The following is a 23,232-nucleotide window of genomic DNA, read 5'->3' on the forward strand; positions in this document are numbered from 1 at the left end:
TAAATTCTTTCTAGTGAATGAGACACTATGAATATTACTTATTTCTCAAATATTTTGTTCCTCTGGGAACTTGTTTAAGTGGAGAACATCTTCGTTAAGTTATTCTCAATCCCTCTATAAATCAAATCACTGAATATACATAAATTGAAATGTCTGAGATATGGGAAGGAAAAATGTCTTTATCAGGTTTTATGAGAGTCTGAACTCTGACTAGAAAAGTAACGTGTTCTTTGAGGAAAAGGAAGACAATTTCTGGCTCAGACAAAGTTAATCAGAGTAGTGAGGCATCTAGTTTTGGTATCAATAATGAAGCACTTAGTGATTTCTTAGAGGAGAAATGTGAATAAAGGATAATTAAATCCTATGGAGTTCTTATGATATCAGAGCTACTTTTCTTACTTAAAATGATTATTCTGAGGAAAACCAGAAAGGCTGGGGAAAAAGTAAAGGGTTGAAAGTAACTTACCAATAAACAAGTTTTGAGCCTTCTCTTTGTAACCATTGTTAAAAACAACAAAATGAGTACCAGTTAAATTTGTCTGATTCAAAGAATTTCATTTCCTTTATCTAACACTGTCTGTAATCATATTTTCTAAACAATTTTCAGTAGCTCTGATACAGTGTTTCCCACATTAGAGGCCCACTAGGGACAGCAAGACTCATAAAAAAGAGCAGATGTGACTCTCTGGGCAGAGGACTGTTTCTTCCATTTGGATTCTGTGGAGAAGGAAATGCTTGGCAAATGGCATTTGTTTGCAAATTAATTGCTGATTTTAAAAATAACTTTAAAGCAACTGTAAACATTTTGGGGCCAAAATGATCCTGCCTCAGCAGAGGTGATATTGTTCATACTTGAGATATCCTGGCACACCTTTAAGATAACAGCTGGCCAAAAATAGCCAACCCCAAACCATTCTGTACCTGGTGTGCCATGTGCACCCTTTCCTGACCTTTCTGTGAGAATCTCCTAGACCAGGAACTTCACAATTATCAGCAGGAGAGAGACAGATTCAAGATGCTTCTGACCAAATAGCCACATAACCAAACATGAAATAACTCAGGACTCACAGAAGTATGAATAGTCATGGTTTAAATCCCCAGACAGATATTAATTTTAAGATCGTTCAATACTTTAAACCTTTTTTTCTTTAATAAAAGACTGAAAATTGCTGTATTATATGATTCAGACTTCAATATCAAGCACTGTAATAGCAAGGTTGCCTTTATTCTGAGTGTGTCTGGAGTCCTTCATTCTCTGCAACAGAACATTTTTGTTCCTTTTCTTTGGATTTTTTTATCCCAAAAACCAACAACTTAATTTTCTGTTTAGGCTGGATCTAAAGAGTTCATTAAGAAAGATTACCAGAGTAGGAAAACTGCAACTATTATTTTGGAGAGAAAAAAAAAACAAAACCCTTTACCTTCATAGCATTAAGAAGTTTGCCATTTACACTAGATTTAATGAATGCTCTTGTTTCTATTAAATATGAGGAATGTCATACTGTGGTATGGAGAAAATGAATATTTGACAAAATTATTTGCAGTTAAACTTTGGCAGTCTCACAGTTGCTGTGCACGGAGATTGGTAAGCAACCACTGGTTTGGCTTTGTTGAGTTAGTGCTGTGTGGTTCTGAAAAGTGCCCTGAAGATGATCAGGAAATTTGTTGTGGTTTGTTTTTCTGAGTTTTCTCCCTGATACAGCTTTTCTATTAAAACCTTCTTTACATTCAACACAAATATTTAGTCCTTTTACAGATTTGAAAAGGAAGAGGAAGGGGATTTACTTCAGTGCCATGTGGAAAACACATAATTTTTGTTAACAGATCCCTTTTTGTATGGTTTTAACACCTTGTGGTTTGCCTTCATAATGTGTTGCTTTACCAGATGGGACTGGGTATTAACTGCCTTCACTTGCTACATTTTATTGCCATCTGAGTACGCTTTAAAAAAGAAGATGACTGAACACAAAATATATTGTTGCTGATGTAGAGTTTATACTGCTCAACTAAATCAAAACCCCAGTGGCAGGAGAAAAAGGACCAGCTCCACATGGGTGCTAGCAGTGTTTGTCACAGCTGCCAGGAGGCGAGATGCCGTTTTCCATCCTGTCCTGCCGAGCATTTCTGCACACGTGATGTCTGCCGGATATGGCTCAGCTTCAGGGCAGAGGGGCACTTGCTGTTACTCACTGGGCAGTGGGAACTCTCTGCTCAGTTTGCAAGTGTGTGAGGAACCTGAAAGGCCTCCCTGCAGAAGCATGCTGCTAGGGCATGAGAGTCTGGCAGCAGCACTCTGGCAGAGTGACAGAAGTGGCTAAGTGAAAATCTTTAGAAGATTTATTTCAGTAAAAAAGCAATTATAAGTTAGGCGGTGATATATGAACAGAAAAGCTCTGTTTCTTACCATCTTGTGGAATTATACAGGATATTGCAAATCAGCACCACAATTAGCAGCTCAGTGGGAGGTAGGAACAAGGTAATAAATTGTAGTAACAACGTGTGCATCAACTGCCTGTTGTTGGGGTTTTGTTTTCCAAAATCAGCTAGGGGAGCTCTACCAATCTGCTTTGTATTGGAAATAGTTTAGTGACCAGAGAACTGAGGGGTAATTAATGTTCTTAAGCATTTAGTGCCCTAAATTACCCACTATACTTGTGATTGGCAGTCCCAACACTGGGTCTGCAGAGCCTGGGCCCCTTCCAGGGGGAAGCCTTGTGCCTTTAACACCACCAGACACTTCTGTAGATGACATAACAATCATTCATTTTTTAAGTGCAGGAAGATAGCTGTTAATGTTTGTCTGGTGTGATCAGGGCCTGACAGGCACTAATCCTGTGCTGGTGTGGTAGGTAGGAATGTTGTTTGGAAGGACCCTGCTGCAGTGGGGATGAGGACAAGTGTCAGGGGCAGGAGGGCTCACAGGGCATGGTGTTTACAGCAGGGAGGCAGCAGTGCAGCTCCAGGCTCTGGCTCCTGTGCTCTGCTGCAGACAGGGCTGAGGGCAGCTCCCTGCAGCAGCAGCATGGCTGGGAAAGAGCAGCTCTGGCACTGAGCTGGGACACAGGCTGCTCCCCTCACTACCAAAGGAAACTGTTGCTTGAGCTTCCTACATCCATCCCCTGTCTTCAAGCCAACTCAGGAGATTAATGGCAGTGTGTTTATCCGAGGAGGGATGGTGCTGCCCTGAACTCGGGCTGAGGACAGTGGGATGTATCCCCAGTGGCCGCACACAGATTTCCTCTGGGGCCCGTGTGACGGGGCGATTTATCCTGCACAAGGATGGGCCCTAAGCCCCATTTCAGAGCTAAAGCCTTGGATGGAGCACAGCTGGCCTCCTCACCAGGCCTCCCACTCCCACAGCACAGATGTGGCACTGCGTGGAGGTCACAGCAAGGTCGCAGCATCAGGATTTGTGGGAGAGGTTTTAGCAATCGGCTTTTTTTCCCAGCAGTGTCTAATCTCTCAAGTTTGCAAAGGAAGAATTGCTCTGAATTGCAGCCTAGGCAGAACCAAGGAAGGAAACACTTCAAAGATTTCCTTCTTTATAACATCCTTCGTTTCTCAGAGCTGTTATCCTGCAGACATGGAGTCCTTTGTGTTTCTCAGTGGTGTCATCCTGCAGACACGGAGTCCTTTGTGTTTCTCAGTGGTGTCAGGTTGGAGAGGGCAAACAGCCAAGGTGGCAAAACAAACCCATGGCTCAGTCCACGTCTGGTCAGAGGCTTGTGTCCCATCCAGAAGCCGCTGATCTGGCCCTGATCATCCATACATTCCTAGCTCCAGCTTCTGTATTGCTCCTTTTGTGGCCCTTTTTTAATTTACTTTTTTTGGAACAGAGCTATATACCCTGCTAGAGAAATTACTGTCTTCCTGTGGAATGATTGAGTTCCAGATCTGCCTGGACTTTGCTCTGCTTGTTCACCAGGGTGCCTGGGGGTCCCTGCCTGCCCCTGGCAGCCCCCACTGGAGCAGAGTTTTCAGCAGCTGAGGGCAGAAAGAGCCTGCAAGGGTTGGAGTGACAGCATAGAGCTTGTAAGGTCTTTGCGTTCCAGCCCCTTCCCAGCTGAATGCAAGCAAGCTGCTTCTCACCAGTTTCCACAGTTTCATACTCAGAGGCACATCTGCCTCAGATACTTAACACAGGTTGGTGTTACACCAGTAAACAGAAGGAAAGGACTGTGGTAACAGAACATTCAAGTCTTTTCTGGCCACTAGAAAATATTATGGCCACGTTTGTGCAGTTCAAAATGTATTCAAACAGAAAGGTGAGGAATTAGGAAGGCAGCCTTATATTATCTATGTTTTAGAAGATGAAATAAAATTTTGGCAATAACAGAGCATCATGATAAAATGTGTTTAACTTATTTAAAACTTTACTAGATAGTACTCCTATAATTTTCTTAGTCTTTGTGCAAACTTAATTTTGGCATTTATCCAGGACCCTTAGGTGGAGATGATTGTGCTGCATACCTGGGTATCCCTGAAGGAATGCATCTAAATACTGTAATATGAATAGCCCTTCGATTTTAAAGAAAATATTTGATGGCACATTTGATAGATGAAAAATTAGTGTGAATATGTCACAAATGTAAATTTAAAACTTGTAACAGATTTAATCTTTAGAGCTTCGAAATAACTTTTCACAGCAACTCCTTCAATGTTCATTTCAAGTTTAAAGTGTTTTGTGTAAAGATGGTTCTCTTTTGCAATTCAGAACTTTTGCCAGGCTTTTGATTTCCAATCTCCAAAATTATGTATCATTACTAATTGCTCTTTTAAGTTTGTTGCCACTGAAGCTTTAATGTTGAAAAACTTTAGTAAAAAGAATATTTGCTTTCTTAAGGCATCCTGTTTTTTATCCTGCTCACTTGTCAAGTTCAAGTGTTAACTGTAGCAGCAGGGAGGATTTCAAAGACTTTCTTTCCATCAAATGCAGGTAGTTCTGTAATAGTTCTGTGAGAGTTACTCCTGCACACATACTCCTTTATCTGTGCTGAGTTTCAAGTGAAACAGAATTGTCTTCCTTTCTGAGCAGCAAGACAATTCAACATGCAAATACTGAAGTAATTTTAATAAACTAAAAACTTTGCAAAGCATAGTTTGATGATACTATATTACTGTTCTCATAAGAAATAATTGTATTTAGTACTTTCTCCATAACAAGCAGCAGTGACCCTTCCAATTTTCCTTAAGTGGGAAAAAAAGAAAATCTGGCTTTCTATCTTACTTTATATTCACATCAGATTTACACTTAAAAATTATTTAGTAGTACTGAATTTTATAACCAGGATGTGGAGGGACTTATTATAGCAACTGCGTGGCTTAGTTATAAATAGCAATAGTGGATGTTTAGGGGCCTGAACCACTGAACTCCATAGGTAATCCCTTGTCAGAACCTATTATCATTTCAGTTATTGGTGGGCATGAATTAAAGATTTGTTACTGTCAGACTGAATAGTGCTTAAAGACAGTAGCTGGGGCCAGCCAAGCACAAGGGCTGTTAAACTTGGTGTTGTTCACATGGAAGTAACAAGGTCTCTAAACAAAGGACATCTGGAAGAGCAAAGATGCCAACCACTTGAAGGATTAATGAAAGCCTGTAATGTGGGCAAAGAGGTTTGGTGAGAGAATTTCTCTTTATAATATTGGGGTGGGAACTTGATGAGGATTAGCTAAGAGTGGTGCTGGAAAGGTGAAGCAAGGGAGAAGAGAGACAACAGGGAGGGATACCTGGGGCAAGTGAAGTTAATCAGAGAAGGGAGGGTATGGGAACAGGTGAGAAGGAAAAGCCAAGTTTAATGGAAGAAAGCCCAGGATTAAAAGTGAAACAGCCATATGAGTATGCTAAGGTTCAGAGGGTCCCTGCTGCTTCAGTGTGCCCCTTTGGCTGCGTGGTGTTTTCTGTTTGTTTGGGTTTTCTTTTCTTTGCCTCTGCTTCTTGGGACTCCTTTTCTTTTTCCTTGGTGAGAGAATTGCTGTGGTGAAACTGAACATCACCCTTGGGGTCATTCTGTGCTGAAATGCACAGAATGTCCAACTTGCTGCAGCTAAGGTGTTAGGGTGATGTCTGGACTTGATGATGTACCAGCCCCTTCCAACAGTTAATTTCAGAGTCATGATCCAATTTCCACCAAAATAAGAAACTTCTGCCTTAAAGAAAACTATTCTTACTTTTCTTTTTGTTTTTAAAGTGCCGCTGTCTTGAAAAAAGAAGTTCAAAGAAAACTTCTGATAAGTATTTAAGTATTTCCACTAGTCCCAGTAGTGGTGTCATATTTTGTTGGAAAACTAATTCAAATGTTCCTACTGTGTGGTTTTTGACTTCTCAGGTATTCTTTCTCTTTAATAATCTTGTAAAACATAAGAATTTTATATTAATTTTGAAATTTTTGTATTAATAGGCAAACTTTGGACCAGAAGTATGAAGGTTGCTTACAATATACTACATAAGTTAGGCACAAAACAAGAACCAATGGTACGACCTGGAGACAGGGTGAGTATCTCAATGATTATTTGTAATAGTTCAAATCCAATATTGACAAAGAGAGAATGAGGTATGTGAGGTGCTTAGAGGAAATTAGTGAAGTGAAATAATGAGGTGTGGGACAGGGTGCTGAAATCTGCTGTCTGCTTCCTAAGACTGATCATTCAGACAGATGTTTTGAAGTGCATAAAAGTAACGTGAGCTGGTATCCCCTGGACTTGAAGTTGTGGCAGCATCAACAATAAACATTCCCATGGAAAATTATTTTTGGACATTGAACAACAGTCTGTTTAGCAAAAACTTGCTTATGAAGCCTGGAAGTGTCATGTGGATAAAAAACTTACTAATGACTTTGTAGTTGTTGAGGTGGTAGAAACAAGAGAAGCATTGTGGAGGACAAAAACAAGCAAAGTCAGCACGTTTTGGCCACCAGTTGAATAAATAAATGATGCTAACTGGTAGCAGAGGGAATATTTCCATTCCTGGTACTGATTCTGATGCAGCTACTGCTAGAGACTGAATCTAAGTAGATGAATAAAGCTCACAGAGAGCAAGAGTTGCAGAGGTAGCACTTGAAAATGTTAAATGAAGACAGGAACATCCTATGGTTTTGCTAACAATGTAGTTACAAACCTACCCCTTTGACTGCCAAGGCTGGCTGAGCCTGCTGCTCATTTTCTCTGCTAGAGTGTGTATAGAAAATTCCACAGGTCCCATTCCAGTTTGGATCTAAGCCACGGAATGAATATTCCAGAGCAAATTGGTCAGAAATACAAATTTTAGTCCTGCCCTAGTGCTTCGAGTTGTGAGTGTGGGATTAAGTTTCCCCCCTCCAGTGTCTGATAGCAATTCTCAGACTGTTGGTTCACTTGATCCTCGTGTGCCACACGTGAGAAACATGTCTGCTTGCATTACACATCTTAGGGCTTCAAAAATGAGAGCATGCATTAATGCTTCCCAGAAGGAAAAAAGGAAAAAACCCAAAAGTGAGTCTTTCCTGAGTTTCTTTTTGAAATAAATCATAAAGAAATTAACTAAAGGATCTCTAGATCCTTAATCTAAATTGCTTCCTACAATGGCATACAGCCAGGACTAGGATCTGAAGACTCTTTCTTACTTGACTTACAAGTGTGTCTCTAAGCAACAGCAAAAGCAGCAAGTTATTCAAGTGTACACATCAAAACAGTCCACCCAGAAAGCTCCAAGAGAATAAAGTTCACATACAGGCAATGTGCATCTCTCCTTATTTACTGTATTCTGCCTGCCCATCTTCGTAGTCATTTTCTGCAGCAGTCACTGGCAGCTCCTAACATTAAGAAAGGATTCATGGATAGTTCAGCTGAAAACTGGAAGTTTAGTAAGAAACAAATTGCAACTCATCTAAAATAAGTCAGCCTAGATTAGAGTGAAACAAATGTTTGTAGCTGAGTGCTGAAAGCATATGCTTTGTGTTGTAAAAACATCCTGCCTGGCATCCCTGTGTAACAGGAACGTGATCATTTGAGGCAACTTCACATTGAAGGTGAGGTGTTACAGCACTTCTGATGCTCTAGGCTGTGATTCTGGCTGTTCCACCCCTGTTGTAATAGCAAAAAGACTTTCTGACCTCTTTGAAGGTGACTTTGTTCTATGTAATGTCTGTTGTGTGACGACACTTAAAGGCAGTTTTAAATACTAAATGAAATACAGTTGCATATTTCTGGTCTTTTCCAAACAAGAATGTTTTTTTTTCCTCATTTTGATATGTATAAAATAGTTAATGTTTCCCCTTTAAAAACACCTTCTGTCAATACAATCTCTGTTTTTCATGGCTACCATTACCTCACCTTTTAGGTTCTTTGTCTGAGCCAAAAAATAAATGAACGTGCCTGGAGCTTCTTCCCTGTTTCTGATATTATATGTGGCAAAGTGCATTTGCCTTCTACAGTAACTTCAGAAATTTAACCTTGCATCACCCCAGACAGCTGCCTGGAAATTAATCTTGCTCTCTGAAATATCTACTAGCTAGCCAGATTCTCATCTGCTAATGTACACTGTATGATTTTGTTCCTTCAGCCTTATCCCTTTTTTGCTTTTACACACATTATTTATTTATTTATTTGGTACAAGTCTGTTAGTGATTAATGTTTTTTGGAGAGGAAGTTAATGCTTCATTCTCACTGGACTTCAGTGAGATTTTTTTCACCTCTGTCAGCTCCTTTTCAAAGATTCCCAGCCAAACCTTTACTGCCTTTAGGTAAGCAAAGACCAATGCAAAACCCAAGAACCCTCAAAGTATATTTTGGGATCTTTAGATGTTTGCTGGGCTCAGCAATCTCTACCATCTCCTCCATGCAGCTGGCAAAATCTCTGTATTTCCATTTGAATATAGTAAAGTCTATACAGCCATCTCCAGCACTTGGATTGTTTAATGTGCAAGTGTGCAGATAAAGTAGCAGTGTTACTTGCTCTGACTAAAGATTTATGAGGTTAAAGTCTTCAGCCTAAAAACCAGAGATATTTTGGGCCCACTTGAGCAAGGCTGGTTAGATTCCTTCTAGTTTGAAGAAATTAAGTTGGTGTATGGAAGGTGACTTTGAAGGTGGTCTTTGAAGCCACGTGAAAATTCTGGAAACACAATCTTTAGTAACTGAACCTTGGAGAGTACATGGAAACATCATGATTTTGCTTCAACAAAATTCCAGTGGATGTTGAAGCAGTCAAAAGTCAAGAGCTGCTGAGTAGTTTCAGCAAACTGCAAGGTGCTATGATAATACACCCTTGTCCTGTGCGCAGAGGAAAGAGGTTTGGAATCATTTGCCATGCCTTTGCATGCCACTGAAGTTGACTGTGCAGGAGTTACCAGCTGTGTTACAGCTATTTAGGACATGAGCTGAGAATGCCCATCTGACTGGACTGAAACAAAACTGCAGAGAGGATCCAGCCACTAAGGTCATCACCTTAGGGCAGTAGTGTTCCCTGCCCTGGCAAGGAGAGCTTTGGGCTCTCAGAAGTGGCTGGATCCTCAGCAAGGCTGTGAGCCCTCCCTTATCCTTTTCCTCTGCCTGTGGAGGGTTCAGGCACTGTCCTGCCTCACACAGGGCCTGCAGGAGTTAACCTACACAGCTCAGCACCTACTGGGCATTCTGGTGATCTATGATTAGTTTTGGCATTCTTTTATCTAAGTAATTCCCCAGCCCTAACCCTGAAGCTGTTAAGTTCAACAAATCCACACCTAGGTTGGCATGTGGTACAGCCAGTTCTAGATGTGACGTTTGCTTCTAGATTCCAGTTTTTTGTGTGCACACAGCACACAGAAACTTTTCACTGGGACAACAGGACAGTCCTAAAACAAAACTGTTATATGAGGCAAAGTGCTGTGAAACAAAACAGTGTGTTAATGATTGGCATAATGACATCCTAAGTCTGGATGATTTGATTTGGTCACATGTACACTTTACTTTCAGTAACTTCAAGCAAATTATTACATTAGAATCTAAAATCCTTCTAATTCCATTTACTTTGGTTATTTAACACTGGTAAAGCAATCAGTTAATTCAGAACTAGATGAAAGGTATTGTCAATGTAGGAAACAATGCAGCATGAAAATATTTAACTACATCCTAAGAGAAAATATTCATAAAAGGAATAGTTATCAGAATAAATTCCTTCTGGTTCCTCATTAATCTGTCATTAGGCATTTGAATAGCTCTCTTAGAAGTGCTCTGGTATCATCTCCATCCAAAAAGAAGCATGGAAACTCCAATTATCATTATCTGACACTTAGGATAAAACATTTTTAATGTGCATCTCTCTCTTTCAGGTAACACTTGTGTTTCCTAACAATGATCCTGCTGCTTTCATGGTGGCATTTTATGGCTGCCTGCTTGCCGAAGTTGTCCCCGTCCCTATTGAAGTGCCACTTACAAGAAAGGTGGGGAACTAAGTTTTTTCTCTATACTCCATTTTAGCACTTACATCAGAATAAATCACAACTTTTGATTTTGCTTTTGAGAACATTTTTGTGGTTAGCTAGCTCTGAATCTGAAGACATTGAGACAGTGCTGTGTGGTGAATTATATATATAGTTCCTTCTTTTTTGTGATGGAAAATCTGAAGATGTGCTTGCAGTTTCAGCAAATGCAGGTCTGCATGGAAAATGAGAGGAAAATTTTTCAAGAGAACAGCTCTGCCAGTTATAGATGGATTATCTTTGTTGCCTTTTAAAGCCTTCTGGTGTTGGCCACTGACAAAGAATCATTGGCAACAACTGCTGATTTTCCACCTGTCCCTGCAACCCAAGCTATGTTATAATGCCACTGGTGCTGTGTGTGCGACTTCAAAGCTGTTATGGAAATGCCTTCTCCTGTGTCTATATGTGCATATGTATCCCAGAGCTTCTGTCACCATGGTCACCTCTGCCAAGGGTGGCACCTGAACAAACTCAGTTCAGGAGTTTTTGCCACAGAGCATATATTCATAGAGAAAACTGACCACTGCTAATCAAAAGCATTTCACATCCAGTGTTGGTTCAGAGATTCAACTGTGTATTCCAGAGAAGTTTTAGGAGACAGATAGAGCAGTTCCAGCTGGAAGAAGTGTCTGGGGGAGGTGAGGGGAGTTGGATCAGTGGTGAAGGTGAGCCACAGCTGGGTTACTTACATAGATTCTGCAGAATTTGCATTTTTTTCTGAGGATGTATGCCTTGAAGGCTGTAAATACAGCAAAATGTATTTATTAATTGCAAGGGTTGTTTTGGTCATAGCCCCTTAATTTACACGTCTGGCTGCTCCCACATACCCCTTGTATAATCGCTCTTTTATTAGCTAGTACTAATAAAACCTTACTTTAATTATTTGGTCTGGACTTGTCCACACAGAAAGTGTTCTTTAATCTTTAAAAACTTTCTTTTTGAAGTAAATTGTTTTGGAAAATGTTGACTGAAGCCATGAGATGCCAAGAAAAGGGCTGAGCAAATGTATTGCTATGGTCACATTTTCAGTATTTCAGTTGTCAAGGGCTTTTCTTTGAAATGTTCCAGTGTTAGAGTACTCTGGAGCAGAAGCTCAATCTTTGTTTCATGGACAGGAACCCTGCCTTTCAAATGAAAGCCATGAAAACAAGGTTGTAAGCCCTCACAAAACCTTTGCAGTTTGGACATCTCACACAGCCAATTAACAGCTCAAAATATCTGGAGATTCCTTCCTAAATGAACCTGCTTGAGCCTTCCTCACCTCTAGGAAGCTGAATTAACCTCAGCATTTCTCTATTACAATCACACATGTCCTGGCCAACATCTGTGGTGGGCTCCTGCCATGGTGAAACCAGAAGGTGGCAGGAAGAGAAGGGATGGGAGCGGGAGGAAGGAGCAGCTGATAAATTGGTGAAGGAGGAGAGAGAGATGGAGGGAGGGAGTGGATCAGACAACAAGGGACCATGATCCAGCTGAGCAGAATTGAGAGCCACTGAGCAGAAGGAAGGACCAACGGAAAGAGGAGGCAGGATGTGCCCAACTTCACTGTCTGAGACTGGAGGAAAGATGCAGGTGAGCTGGAAAGGCCATGCAAGGGGACAGGATGGGTCCTCAACCACCACAGCTGCTTTGGGGAGTAGGGTTATGCTGTTTCATTTGTAAAATGCTGTATTTGAGAGCACTGAGAGGTGGACATGGCTGGAGAACGAGGATGGTGATTTTAGTAGAAACGTTTGCATTGGGCTCTCTTTGTGCCTTCACATCTGAGGGCAGTAAATTTAGTCTGAGGCAGTTGCATAACAAGGTGCATTATTTTGATAAAGACCAGAGATTTTATATGCATCAACAAAATAAGGCCAGCAGAATATGTACATTTTAAGATCTTACAGAGTGCTCAAATGGGCAAATCTTCATTCATTCCCTGAAAAAAATAAAGAAGCAACATGGTTTTGAGGGTTAAAAAATCTAATACGTCTTTGCCTGTTACTATTTTCTGAGGTTTAATGACATTTTAGAGCACATTGATAGGTGTAAATTTGATTTATTTTGGAACATCTGATACCACATCCATCCAGTAAACTATAAAATCCAGCTGTCCAAGTAAATACTCTGTGTCAAATGAATAACTTACCCTAATTTGGCTTCACCTCTTGGGTGTTTGTTTTTTTACATATATGTGTCTATATATGGATATATAAATATATACTTACACATGTGTGTATATATATTTATATAAAGTAATATCTACAGACTCAGACTGTTTATCTATTACCACAATGTTTAAATATCAAATTATTAACACAATAACAGAGATGTCAGTTAAAAAAGCAACATGATCTATACTCTATAAATAAAGCTATGCAGTCTCACAGCATATACTATTGCAAATATCTTTGCATTTGTTTATATGGAAAGGCAACTGGAGTGGAAACAATGAGATGAAAATCGTGTTCTGAGTAGTCCCAGAAGGAATAGTTCTGCCTGGTCAGATGGCAGTGGATTGCTTCTGGCATCCGTGGGAAGATGTCATTCCTGTCATCACACAATGGCCTAGACTGTTCTTTTATGCTTTCCCATCATTTGTTCTCTTTTCTGCATGCTTCAGTACATTCTGGCAGTGGACATCTTTTGGGTTGCTATCTGGGAGACAGAGATGTGAACTAGCAAATAGACCAGCTATATTATATTATATTATATTATATTATATTATATTATATTATATTATATTATATTATATTATATTATTACTGAATAGTAAGCTGATACAGGATGAGCTATTTCAGGTAGTTATATTAGCAGCCATTTCTAATAGTAAAAGTTTTTATTAGCAGCTTTAATACTGTTCTGCACTTCCATAAAGAAGATCTTTTCACAGCTCTGTGCAGAATTTTGTCCCTGACATTTTAAAACTGAGCAGTAATTTTTGGTACTGCTGGTAGACTTTTTGGTACAGCCAGGTAGACTTTTGCCTTATGAATTACTCTGCAGACATCAGTACCCACATGGGACCAGAGGCTTTTGCTTTATCAGCATATAGATTTTGTGTGTGTTCCCTTTTCTTTGTAGGATAACTGTTATTTTTGTAAGATTTTGACAGGATTTTTTTCACAGTTTATTATTAGGTGAAGGTCCATCTTGCCTTGCTCTTTCCTTCTGTATTCCACCTTTATGTTGACAGAATTCTTAGAATACTCCCAGACTTCAGGGCATGTGTGACCTGGCATCTGAGATGTATTGTCTGAAAATCCAGCAGCTATGCAGCATTCTGCAACTTTATTCCTAGAATGCTTCCTAGTGTTTTACAAAGAAAAAATTGGAAATTGGAATTCATGCAGCATGATTTTGGCTCTTTAGACTTGGGACATTCAATCTAAAATTAAGAACTGAAATCTCAAACCAACTCTTCATTCTAAAAGCAGCAGTCAGGGGTTCTGAATTCATTGTAACAATAGAAAAAGCAGAATTTTTTATTTCTCCTCCTTTCTCTGCATTTAATACCATTGCAATGCCTTTATCATCAACACTCCCCAAAATTGTTGGAGCTAATCCTCATCCCTTCGTTTACAGGCTCTTCTCTCAGATTGATGTCCCTCTCTCAGAATTTGCTTATGTTTCCCAAACATTAGCAAATCATGTGTCCTATACAACATTTCTTCCTTCAGAACTGCCACTTATGTTAATCTTGTCTGAAGTTGGAGTATTACAAACTCTTTCATTGCATGTGAGATATGATTTGAATTCCAAACTGTGTCATAGAATGTGCTGTCAAAGTAGATGAGATGGGAGTTTCAACATGTTGAGTTCTAGTTCAAACAGTGATTTACTATGTCCCTCATGAAAAGATTTTAAAACAAGGTTTTGATTTCTTTATATTTTTTAGGTCAATGTTTTTTTCCATTTGATTGGCACCATGAAAAATATTATTATTCTACTCTGATACAGTCAAGGGAGCTAATCAGTTTTAATCTAAAAATAACATTTTTGTCCTCCAAGCACATTCACAGTTATGCTCAGTCACATGCTGTGAACATAGGAAGAAATCCATCCCTCACAGATCTTTATGGCCTCCTTATCATAGGCAGAATTTGTAGCAGGGTGTGTGTGACATGAAAGCATGTAAAAATTAATGTCTCACTCAAAATGCTATTTCCCAGCCTATTAGATTTAATACTATGTGTGCTTCCAGCAGGCATTTCTGTACTTTTCCATATGCTGGCTCTCACGGTATGATTGGAAGAATTGTGTATTGTCATAGGAAATCTGGAGATACCCACTCCAGGACACTTGAAGGGTTTTTTTAAAGGATGCTTCATGCAGGGTAAAAACTGTTTTTTAGGAGCTCTTATTAAATCCTGAAATGGTATTAAAGCTTCAGCAGTAGCCAGGAAGGCATATCTCTTCCAAGACAGTGAAATTGTCCCAGTCATATCTTTCTTTCAAAGAAGAATTCTAGTCCAAAGGAAATACACCTTGACATCTTTCCTAGTGTTTCAGGGCTTGAGATAAAATGAGCTTTGCTTTCTCTCAGCTTTACTCATCACAGAGGTGTAGTGGTCCAGAAACACTCTACGTGCTTTTGAACATCTTTTGACAATGCATTTCTTTATCCCTGGATTTAAAATATGTATAAAATGTTTTATAAATGCTTTTCAGTGATATAGTCTTCCAGTCCCTCCAAAGAATGTAAGTTCTTCCCTGAGCCCCACCTGAGACCCTGGTGCAAACTAAACCCTGCAAGCCCTGTGCCTGTCCATCCCTCTTCATACACTTCAGCAGTGGAGCACTAAGAAGTGTTTGCTCAGTTTGCCACAGTGAATCTTGGATCCATTAAAGTCTGTGTTTCCTTATTATATTTTCAAGTTTAGGAAATGGTCATTTCCTGGAGAAAATACCAGATTTCATACAGTGCCCACTGCAAAAATAATAATTGTCTTGCTTTTATTAAGATTTTTGGACATTAAGGTGCCCATAGTTGCAGATTTCACATGCAAATTGCAGGCAATACCAAAGCTGTTGTCTGAGGAGGCAATTAATTTCTTCATCTTGAAGCTGGTTATGAAGATTGTGTCTGAACTGTGTTTAATTTTTACTAAGGCCTTTATGTTTTTAACAAAATAAAGTTTCCTTGATGCTTTTTCAGTTTTGGCTCAGAACTGGTGATGCTTGGCTTTTACATCTGACATTGCCCTATTTGTTCTTTACCAGCAAATTTTTGTTAGGGTAAAGGCACTGGAGCTTAAATAAGCATTGTAATAGAAAACAAGATTAGTTCAGTCTGTGATCCTCCACCACATAATTCTCATTTTGAAAGCAGTCTGGGATTTGCAAGTGAACAGAAGTAACCTTTATCAGGCCAACCTTTGCACGGGCTGTCTCTTCCTTCCTTCCTTATTAGATAAGGACATGCACTCTCACTCACAGAGACAGGATCATAATTGTTTTCCTTCACACAGATACTCTCACAAAGCATTGTAGAAATGACATTAACAGCATGCTGAAATGCAACCACACGTGGGACTTTTTTTATCCTGACAATGAATTATCACTCTGCAGCAGGAAGAAGACAATTTGCCTTCAGGTACTGGTGAAAACCTTTAGGGAACCTTTAATAAAAGTCTTTAGAGAACTTTGAATGGCTGCCTACAGCAGAGAGGATTTCCAGCTCGCTTAATCTGGAAGATTGATCTCTCTAGGTGTGTGCAGACATAGTCTAAAGCTATGCACACCTCATTTTTCATACACTAGCAAGTGCTGTGCCTTCAAGAAATGTAAAATGATAGTTCCAAAGTTGGCAATTGGTCTCAAACACGCTACAATATCTCAGCTCTGTGTTTTGCCTTCCACCTGCATTATGTATTATTTCAGATTGGGAATTGTGGAGGATTTGCCAATGAGCATCTCTGGCAAGTCTCTCCCTGTCTGCAGTTGGGACTGGATTGAGTTGAGTTGTTTCACCTGGTCCCCACTGATTCCCTGAGGTTTCTCCTACCCCTACAACATTCAGCAAAATAAATTGTTTATGGCAAGTGGGGTGTTGCCAAGTACAAGATAACGAAAACAGCAAGTAACACTTCTGCCAAACCAGAGTGTCCTGAAAATCTATTCCCTTCACAGATAGAAGATTGATTTTACTTAGAAGGGAAGAGGATTGGAGGAAATTTGGCAGAAGATTATTTGGTTGTGTCTCTTGGCTGCTTACAAAGTAGTTTTCACCATTGCAACCATTTGTTTCACATTACTCAAAAGGCAGGCCAATAGTTTGTCTGTCAAACCTGTAATGATCATTGATCTCAAAGTCAGTAGCCTTTTTTTGTCAGTAGCCTTTTGTTCTTTGACAGCCTCTGGCAAAGGACTGCACTTTTAGATCAAACTTTATTTTTCAAACAGAAGTTTTGCCCAGGGTTCTCACGGTTCTGAATCTGTCATGCTGAGGTCTGAGGAGCAGCAAAGACTGTTGTGTCTACATGGTTGAGTGTGTAAGTAACATTGTGGTGTGTGTGCAGGATGTATAAAGGTTTCAGATCTTCCACCTCCTGGCTGTCAGTCCAGTATCCCAACACCACCTGAGTAGTTAGAAACAAGTTTTGCTGTGAGGCTCTAGTTACCACAGAAGGGCCTACATGGGGCAAGGGATGACGACCCCTTCTGCTTGTCTCTGTTCTCTGCAGTAGTTTTAGATTCTGGGTCAGGATGGAGCCACAGAAGCAGGCAGAAGGTAAGGATAACTAGTTACGAGGTGTGAGAGACTGAGAATGAAGGTGGAATTGATGGACAACAAGTAGGAGACTTCCAGAAAGCTTCATTTGGTTCATACTGCAAAATCCTCAACTGGAGCTGCTATGGCCCTTGAGAACAGTGTCTTTCACAGCACCTCTGCTTCAGCACCTTGATTTGCCTTTGTCTTGCAAGGCAGGATTTAGTGTGGCCGTCAAAGCATGGTATGGCACTAGAAAGTCTGTGAAACACACTGCCCATGCCTGGTGAAATTCTTTCAGCCTCCTGTGGCAGTGTTACATCACATGATTGTTCAGTCATGCTTTCCTTACAACTGAAAGAGTATCTGTACATAAAAGAATAGGGTGAAGATTTTAGTGCTGTTTGAGCTGGGTTGTCCTGACATAAAGCAGTCTGCTATTGCAAACTGTTACATCTGCATACATTGTATTAAGAAATCTATGTATGTGTGTGAACTGCTACAAATGAATGATTAATATTTGTGTGGACATCCTCTAAGATGGTCGATATGGCACTGAGGGAAAGCGTAATCATTCTTTCTTGTATTATCTAAAAAACTCTACACTGTTAATACAAGTTTCTTTTTCCTCTTCTTTTGTTTTGCTATGAGAAAAGTTTGTCAGGTGATTTCTTGGCTGATGCATCCCCTAGGGCCATGGTATTCTGATGCTCGAGGGTCCACACTTCCCACTGGTTTCCTTATGTTAGATTTCTTAATGGAATTTCTTAGGTTAATTTCTGTTTACAGGGTTCTGCATTAAATGGAATTTCATTGCTTGAGAATTGGCATTTTATTGATACAGTGGTGAAACAATTTGGAGCAGTCTTTTATAGGATATACAGCTACATTGTAACTTAAAATTGAGATCAATGCCATTGTTGCATTCAGTTATAAAATTTATATGCCCTTTATAAATTGGTAGTTAGAAATTCATACATATATTAGTAAGCATTTATTAGATTTCATTTAATGGGAAATTTTGAGCAATGGTAGTATGAATCTGATATTTTAATGACCACCCTTTTTAGATGATAGAGTAACAGGTCTCAGAAGCTGTCTTGACCAAGGAGTAGTGCTCTCCATGGAGCACTCCAGCCTTCCTCTTCCTTCCATTCCTTCTGAGGCACCCTCAGGAGAGCCATCCCTCCTGCACTGTTCAGGCACCCACATTTCCTTCCTCTGAGTAGACTCCAAGAGTAGAGACAGGTTTCATCCTCATGTGGAACCAGGATTAGATCTGGCTAAGTGCTTGTCCCATAGGTTTGGCAACAGAGATGTGGACCAGCTGACATGATGGTCTGTGAGGGCAGTACTTAAAGCTTGACAAAGCTCATTAAGTCCTGGAAGCCCCACTGGTGCAGGTGTGGTGGGCCAACAACATGCTCCCCAAAGTGGTGTTCATGGAGACACCATTCTCTGTTGTTCAAAGAATACTCTCATTGTCTGGTTTCATATGGGCAAAGATGATACACAAGCTTAAGTTTAAAAAGCCTTGCTGGAAAAAATACCTTTTCATTTTTTACTGGTTTTGTAAGCATTCTGGCTACAGCAAGCAAAAGCAAATACAGTAATTCTGGAGAGAAGGAATTATATAGCATAGACTTTGACAAATCTATTAATTGTCTCACACTGCTTGCTCAGCTATCAAAGTTCTAATAATTGCTGCCATATACATATTTTGAGGTGGTATGGAAAAGTAAGCTTTTGCTTTTCCTCTGTTCTCATTGCTTCTCCATTTTAGATGGTTTTATTTGACTACATAAAAATTGCATTAAGAATTAGTCAGTTAGGCTCTGGGGCTTTCTTTCCATCATACAATTTTGCTTTGAATAAATCAATAGATTAAGGCAACTGTTTAATATTTCTGGTTGTTTTCATGGTTGAGTGTGCTCTATGGTTGATTTGAAGGATACTTTAATTTGATTTGAGTCTCTTTAGGTGGTTTTCAGTAGAATAATTCTGTGAAGAAAGGGTTAATATTTCTATTGGCATTTACATGTAGGGCTTTGCTCTGTTGAAGAGCCTGGTGGATAGATGTTCATAAAAGAGTAATGATAAGACACTATACATAAAGCAGACATAATGCTGTAGAAGCACAGCATCTCCTAAAGAACAGCTATGGCCTAGACTAGGAAATCATTACATGACTTAATCTCACTGCTTCTATCCCCTTGATGAAAGTAAAATGTAATGAGCTTACTCTAATGGGCACTTGACTGTATGTAGTGCTCCTGAAACGTGCCTGTAACTATGCAATGAAATGGTTATTGACAAATCACATTAGATCAGCATAAATAGGGAAACTCACTACTGTACACCCATCATAACATCTTAATGGTTGAAAGCTTTCTCCATGTGGAAGCATCTGTAATCCATATTATTTCCTAGAATTGTCAAAAAATCACAGAATGGTTGAGGTTGGCAGAGATGTTTGAAGGTGACCTAGTCCTGCTTCCCTGCTCAAACAGGGTCCCCAGGACTATATCCATGGTAGCTTTTGGATATCTCCAAGTATGGAAACTCTCCAGCCTCTTTAGGTGCTTTGTGCCAGTCACCCTCCCAGTAAAAAGGTGCTTCCTGATTGTCAGAGGGAACCTCCTCTGTTTGTTTGTGTCCATTGCCTCTGGTCCCATTGCTGGGCAAAGTAAGGAAAAAACTTGGCTTCATCTTCCTCACACCGTCCCTTCAGGTGTTTGTACACATTGATTAGATCTCTCCCTAAACATTCTTTTCTCCAGGCTGAGCAGTCCCAGCTCTCACTCTTTCCTCAAGGAGATGCTCCAGTCCCTTAGTTATCATAGTGGCCCTTTGCTGCCTCTCTCCAGTAGCTCTGTGTCTTCTGCTTGGAAGCCCAGAGCTGGTCCCAGCACTGCAGATGTGCCTGACTGGTGCTGAGGGGAAGGATCACCTCCCTCAACCTGCTGGCAGAGCTTTGCCTCCTATGGCTCAGGATGCCGTAGGAGTGCCCGGGCACATTGCTGGTTCACACTCAGCTTGCTGTCCACCAGGACCCCCAGGTTCTTTACCAAAAAGCTGCTCTCTGGACCATTTTGGCACAGAGTTTGTTCCTCCACAGCTGCAGGACTTTGAATTTGCCTTAGGTGAACTTTATGAGGGCCCTGTCTGGTCATTTCTCCAGGGATCCCTCTGGATGGAGCAGACCTCTGTCAGATCAGGCATTCCTCCATCCACTTGTCATTTCTGAGGACATGCAAGAGCAGATGCCATCTGATGGCTTCCACTATCATTATGATTTATGCTGCTACAGACAAGAGGATATCTAGCTTGTGGAATTCCTTTGTCAATGTACAGATGAGTTTTGATAGTCACCTAAAAGGAAATCAATTTAAAGGAAAGAAACTGTTTTCCTCTCAAGATAATGTACCCAAGGACAAAAAAGCTTTCAGCCTCTAATCACTCCTAATCAATTCTGTGTATTTTGTCATCTCTTAGGATGCAGGAAGTCAACAAATAGGCTTTTTGCTTGGAAGCTGTGGAGTTACTGTGGCCTTGACCAGCGATGCATGCCATAAAGGACTGCCTAAGAGCCCCACAGGGGAGATACCACAGTTTAAAGGTAATCTAGCCCTAGTTTAGTGTCTCTCACTGGTCATTTAGTACAACAAACTGCACTTGTTTAGTGGCTGTGGGTGAGGGTCAGGCCTGTGATGAAACACATGCCACAGGAGCAGCTGGGACACTGCTGTCCTGTGTGTCACTGCTGGCAGTGATGGCTGTGGCAGCCTCATGCATGGAGAGCAGCACCAGTGCTCCCAATGCAGTCCTCTGCTGGCTCAGCCAGGATGCTAAAACCATCTGTGGCCACAAAAATTAAACCACCAGACTTAGGACTGTAGTAAATGAGAAGTAGTCATGCAATTCACTCCTGTAGTGAAGTGTAGTGACAGTAACTTCTGACAGGGAAGTGTTGATGAAACTACTCTGGTCAATAACAGCTTGAACTGCCCAGCCTTTCTCCCAGGGACTGCCTAAACAGACCTCAGTAGCTGTGTTAGGAAAGCAGTTCTGCAATGTCTTCTTTCCCATACTCCACTGAGGTTCAGAGGAAGCAATGTTAAGGTAATGGTGACACAGACTTTTCAAGAACAAAACTCTGGCAGGGAAGGCTTTTGTCTTGTCTTATCCAGCAGAAACTCAATAAAAGCTGGCTTTTGTTTGTACCTCAGGCTGGCCAAAACTGCTGTGGTTTGTCACAGAATCTAAACACCTCTCCAAGCCACCTCGTGACTGGTTCCCACACATCAAGGATGCCAACAATGACACAGCTTACATTGAGGTGAGTTAATGAAGATGCATCTTCTCCTTGAATCATTACATATGGCACTTCTGGATTAGGTAAACACCATCATTCATTCAGTAGTCACAGAAGCAGAGAACATCCTGGTTTAGCTTGTTAATAAGTAATGCTTTCTAATAAATTCGACCAATACTGATTTAAAAAAAGTCCATGGGATGTTAAATTGTATTTTGGGTGTTTCTAACATTAACTTTTTAATGTGGTTGCTGCAGTGTTATATTACATTTGCCTTGAGCAGTCTTGATTCTGTTCAGTGTGGGCTTGCCCACTAGCCTTGGGATGGATAGATCCAAGGTTCACAGTGAAGCTTCAGTTCTCTTATCAGAACATTCAGACCCTTTGAAAGAGAAAGAATTTCTTGTTCAAATGCTTGCCTGTCACTGCTTTATGAGTCACACTCCCTGCAACAGAACAGCATCAGGAAGAGAAAGTTAGCAATGCTGTTGAATTTAATTTTTCTCCCTTTTTTTCCCATCATTTTCTCCCCTTTCTGCATAAACTCAAATGCTTTGAATTCAGTGGTGTTAATATTGAATTTCAATGATTCTTCAAAGGGACTAAGTAAAGTGAATGGACCAAAGGTGTTTCCTGGCTTTGTGCAGTCAGGACACTGGGATAGAGAAGCAGAGATATCTTCACTCTCAATCTTGCTGATTATATTCATCATGGAGAAAGATAAATGTTTAATTTATTATCTGCCACTGATAGTTCTCAGGCACTTATGTAAAGTTACAAAAATTATTTCAATAATCAGCAATGGCCTCCCACCTCTTCTCTGCTGCTTTTTCATGAGTCTCATATTCTTCTGATCAAAGAGCTTATGTCTTTCAGACTGTATAGATATATAGATTATTATCACAGACCCAGCAAGGATCTGCAGTCAGCTCTTATCACATGCCTTGTAACATGCAGAAGGGAGAAGCTGGGGTTTAGTGGTTGGCCTATAGAATCTAACATGTAAACACTGAACAGACTGAACTAGGTTATTCTCTGCTAAATCTAGCCAGCCCACTAGTCACTGACATGATCAGAATTGCTAGAATTATGTTTCCATAATGCCTGTTTCCAAACAACACATGGATTTCAGATACCAAACCTGGGAATCTTTAGTCAAAAGAGAAAGCCTATCTGAAAAAAAAATTGCCTTTTAACAAAGAATTGCCTCCAAGACTCCCCAGTACTGCTGCCTTCTTAAAATAGAGTCATTAGATGTGTCCATCATTCACCTGCAGAGGAAACATTTTAAACACAACTATTAAATAATGAAAATAGGGCAATTATTTCACATTGACTTTCCCTGCTTGTTTCTTTTTAGTACAAAACATGTAAAGATGGAAGTGTGCTTGGGGTAACTGTGACAAGGATTGCACTGCTGACACACTGCCAAGCTCTGACCCAGGCATGTGGATACACAGAAGGTACGGAGTGCACTCCCCTTGCATCATCCTTAAAATCAAGTGGAGATTGGAATTTTTTCTCATCAGTTTCCTATATTATGTTTTATTCAGTTTGGTGTCAAAGGCTTCTGGATTATAAAATATGATTTTTTTTCATTTGTTTCAGGAAATATGTTCATGTTTAAATTATCCGTAGGAGAGGTACAAATAATGTCTTAACCAATATAAATCCTGCAGTGGAGATTTGCTTTGAAAGTTAACCTTTGAGGTCATCAGTCATGTTATACTGAGGCTTCCTTCCTTTGAGTGGGTTTGCCTTGGGTCAATGCCATGTTCTAAAAAATA

At 40.2% G+C, this 23,232-nt stretch overlaps 1 protein-coding gene across 4 annotated transcripts in view; it reads left to right on the forward strand.

Annotated features, from left to right (window-relative positions):
* The window catches only part of DIP2C (disco interacting protein 2 homolog C), a 306,400-nt gene that overhangs the window by 206,633 nt on the left and 76,535 nt on the right, over nt 1-23,232 (forward strand). For all 4 annotated transcript variants that reach the window (XM_056484528.1, XM_056484530.1, XM_056484527.1 and 1 more), the window contains 5 exons: nt 6,402-6,493; nt 10,287-10,397; nt 20,626-20,749; nt 21,360-21,469; nt 22,806-22,908. In XM_056484528.1, the coding sequence (XP_056340503.1) occupies nt 6,402-6,493; nt 10,287-10,397; nt 20,626-20,749; nt 21,360-21,469; nt 22,806-22,908 (540 nt within the window). The remainder of the gene's footprint in view (nt 1-6,401; nt 6,494-10,286; nt 10,398-20,625; nt 20,750-21,359; nt 21,470-22,805; nt 22,909-23,232) is intronic.

Source organism: Oenanthe melanoleuca, chromosome 2 (assembly GCF_029582105.1).
Source record: "Oenanthe melanoleuca isolate GR-GAL-2019-014 chromosome 2, OMel1.0, whole genome shotgun sequence".
NCBI lineage: Eukaryota > Metazoa > Chordata > Aves > Passeriformes > Muscicapidae > Oenanthe > Oenanthe melanoleuca.